This window comes from Caenorhabditis briggsae (genome assembly GCF_000004555.2).
Source record: "Caenorhabditis briggsae complete genome, chrV, whole genome shotgun sequence".
NCBI classification, from domain to species: domain Eukaryota; kingdom Metazoa; phylum Nematoda; class Chromadorea; order Rhabditida; family Rhabditidae; genus Caenorhabditis; species Caenorhabditis briggsae.
In genome coordinates this window covers 15507483-15510105 of record NC_013488.2, presented here as the reverse complement: position 1 = coordinate 15510105, position 2623 = coordinate 15507483, and the positions used below count along the sequence as shown (strand labels likewise).

Genomic DNA, 2623 nt, shown 5'->3' with positions numbered 1-2623 from the left:
TGAACGCTCGCCATTTTTATTGCAACGATGCTCCGATATGACGAGGCGCGCATTGTTTAGCAGCCCGTGTCGATTTACGGGGGTTTGTTTTGTTTTTTTTTCGACATCCACTTCTTCGGAAATCTCAAGATATCTCTCCGAGTACTACGATCCTTCAACGAACGAATCGGTTGAGGAGTATTGGAAAAGAAAAAGATTCGAATACCCCGGACTGTACTCAGCAGCACTTTTCGTTTTTTCGATTGTTCCCAGTGAAGCCATGTGTGAGACTACGTTCAGCACTGCGTCGTTTTTGTTAGATAAAACAAAAACAAGATTACTGTACAAGCGTGTGGAGATGGTCGTTCTGGGTTCGCAAATAGCCACGAAATTTCCACACTGGCTCGACTGATTCTCTCACTAATTGTAGTGATTTTTCTAGTTAATTTTATGTTACTTTTCTATATTTTTTGTTGGATTGGTTGATATGAGCTTTAATTTTCTCCCCCGGTTTCCATTTCTTTGTTTCCCCTTGTTCATTTATACGGTTTTTACATTGTTATGCTACTTGTTAAGAAATAAATTAAAATAATTCTTCAATAATTTCTGTTTTTTCTTAAATTCGAACGGGCCGGGCCGGGCCGGGCCGGAGAAAAAATAATCTCGGCCCTTTTTTTTTTTTTTTGAAGTCCAAACTTCAACATTTCAAAAATTTTGTAGTTGATGAAATCACTAAAGATGAGCAACGTTTAGAAACCAAAGAGGCGCAGACAAGTAACATAAAACGACAATTTTATCAGTTTTGAATTCACAAATTTTCGAAACTCATTTTCAAATGACTGCTAGTTTTCAATCTAATTTTCCAATATGTAAAAGGCCAGATGTTGTTATTCGGGCAATCACAAAACAATCCGATTTCAAATCTGTGTGAGTTTTGTTTCTGAAAAATATTGAAAAATAACAAAAACTACAGGCTAACACTCAGCCAAGTATGTCGGAATTTTCGAAGGAAAAAAATAATTCACGGAATTGGTGAATCAAATCTTCCAAATACAAATTTCACCAGAATCCTCGTTTCGGCAATGATTCTTCAATTTGACTGCATGATTCTTAAATATGACTCTGAGCAGAAAACCGATGTTATTCAGTATTTGGACAAAGAAAATGGAGTTTGTGACAGAATGTTCGAGAAGAAACACACAAATTTGAAAGGCATAACTGCGTTGGATCTGGCCATGGGAGACCTAGAACGAATTTTAAAATTTCAAAAAACCGAACTGAATTCTCTATCGGTAACTGTGAATTGGTCTCCTCGCGATAGCACCCCGGTGGCCAGATTGTTCCCTGAAAAGCTGAAAAATGTGCTGAAATCAAAAATTATTAAAACCAAGAATTTGAACATATCCGCTTTTCGACAGAGTTATTTTATGGCAGTTATACCCTTTGTCGATTCTGAATTTCTTGAAAAACTTTCTATAAATCGTCCTGATGGTTTTAAACGCCGTGATAAAGATGCTTTTAATTTGGACATGGAAGAAATTGTAAGCACCGAGCAATGGAAAAAACTAGAACAGTTCGATTCTGGATCTTATAAATTTTCTCCGCCGCTGGAACAATTAGTCCATTTTTCTAATATCAACGTTCATCTGAATTCATTTTTGCTAAAAGATTTGAAGTTTTTGCGACAAGTGAGTTACGACATATTTTATCAAAATTTAAATAAACTTTCAGGCATTTTCAAAATCTTCAAACTTCAAATTCATATCAGCTATCAAGAGTTGAAAGATTTTGACGGTTTTGCAAACTTTTGGGGACAACATTGGAAACCTGGATTTCCGAAACGGCGAAACTTTTATAAGCGTCGTGAGGGGTTAATTATTTGTCATAGACCGGATGTTGAAAGCATTTCAATTCAGAAATAAGGAATACCCAAATGGGGCAGTTATTTAAAGGTGGGGGGACAGGAGATTTTTCGTAGTTTTTTTGTAGCTAGAGTATGCATTCTACCGTCACGGTGTACAACGCTTAATGTCACTCTGCGTACAGCTGTCGTCCTCGCCTTTATGTATGCAATGGAGCGGACGCTTTCTCTTTACCCGCGTGGCTCAGTCGGTAGCGGCGCCGCACCCTCAATCCTCGCCCCCCACAAGTTCAACTCCTCGAGGAGCGTATGTAAACGGGATTTCGAGAAATTTATTTTTTTTTTCATGTCCCCCACCTTTAAATAAAATGCAATTTTTAAATTTTTTCATGTTTATATTTTTCAATGTGAATATGAACCAAAAAACATTCTGACAATTCTGAAGCTTTAAATTTGGAAAGAAGGAGTTTGAAAATTTAATCGTCATTTTTTCGGTCAAATTGTTTTCTTTTCCGATTTTCTCGGATGTCATTTTTAGCTCGATTAGTCTTTTTTCCCGGTTGGTTTCAGACAATTGCACATTTTTCGCTCACTATTCTACACAAGATGACATGACTTCGTCAATGTGAAAGAATGGGTTTCCTGCTGGGTTAACCCATATGGCAAGTATGGCCCTCCCGCGGTATTTTGAAAAAGAACTGATTGAGGAGATTATCCACCCCCATCAAATGTTTGTTTGTTCTTTGGACACCTGTAACACGGAATCGACACCTAAACGAGCAG

The 2623-nt window shown here is 37.4% G+C and overlaps 1 protein-coding gene across 1 annotated transcript in view; it reads left to right on the top strand.

The window, feature by feature from the left end:
* Positions 1-37: 37 nt before the first annotated feature.
* The window catches only part of CBG04851, a gene marked incomplete at both ends in the record, with an annotated part of 7139 nt that continues 4553 nt past the window's right edge, over positions 38-2623 (top strand). Inside the window, 3 exons of the mRNA XM_045238221.1 lie at positions 38-350; positions 780-906; positions 953-1667. Of these exons, the coding sequence (XP_045092782.1) occupies positions 38-350; positions 780-906; positions 953-1667 (1155 nt within the window). The remainder of the gene's footprint in view (positions 351-779; positions 907-952; positions 1668-2623) is intronic.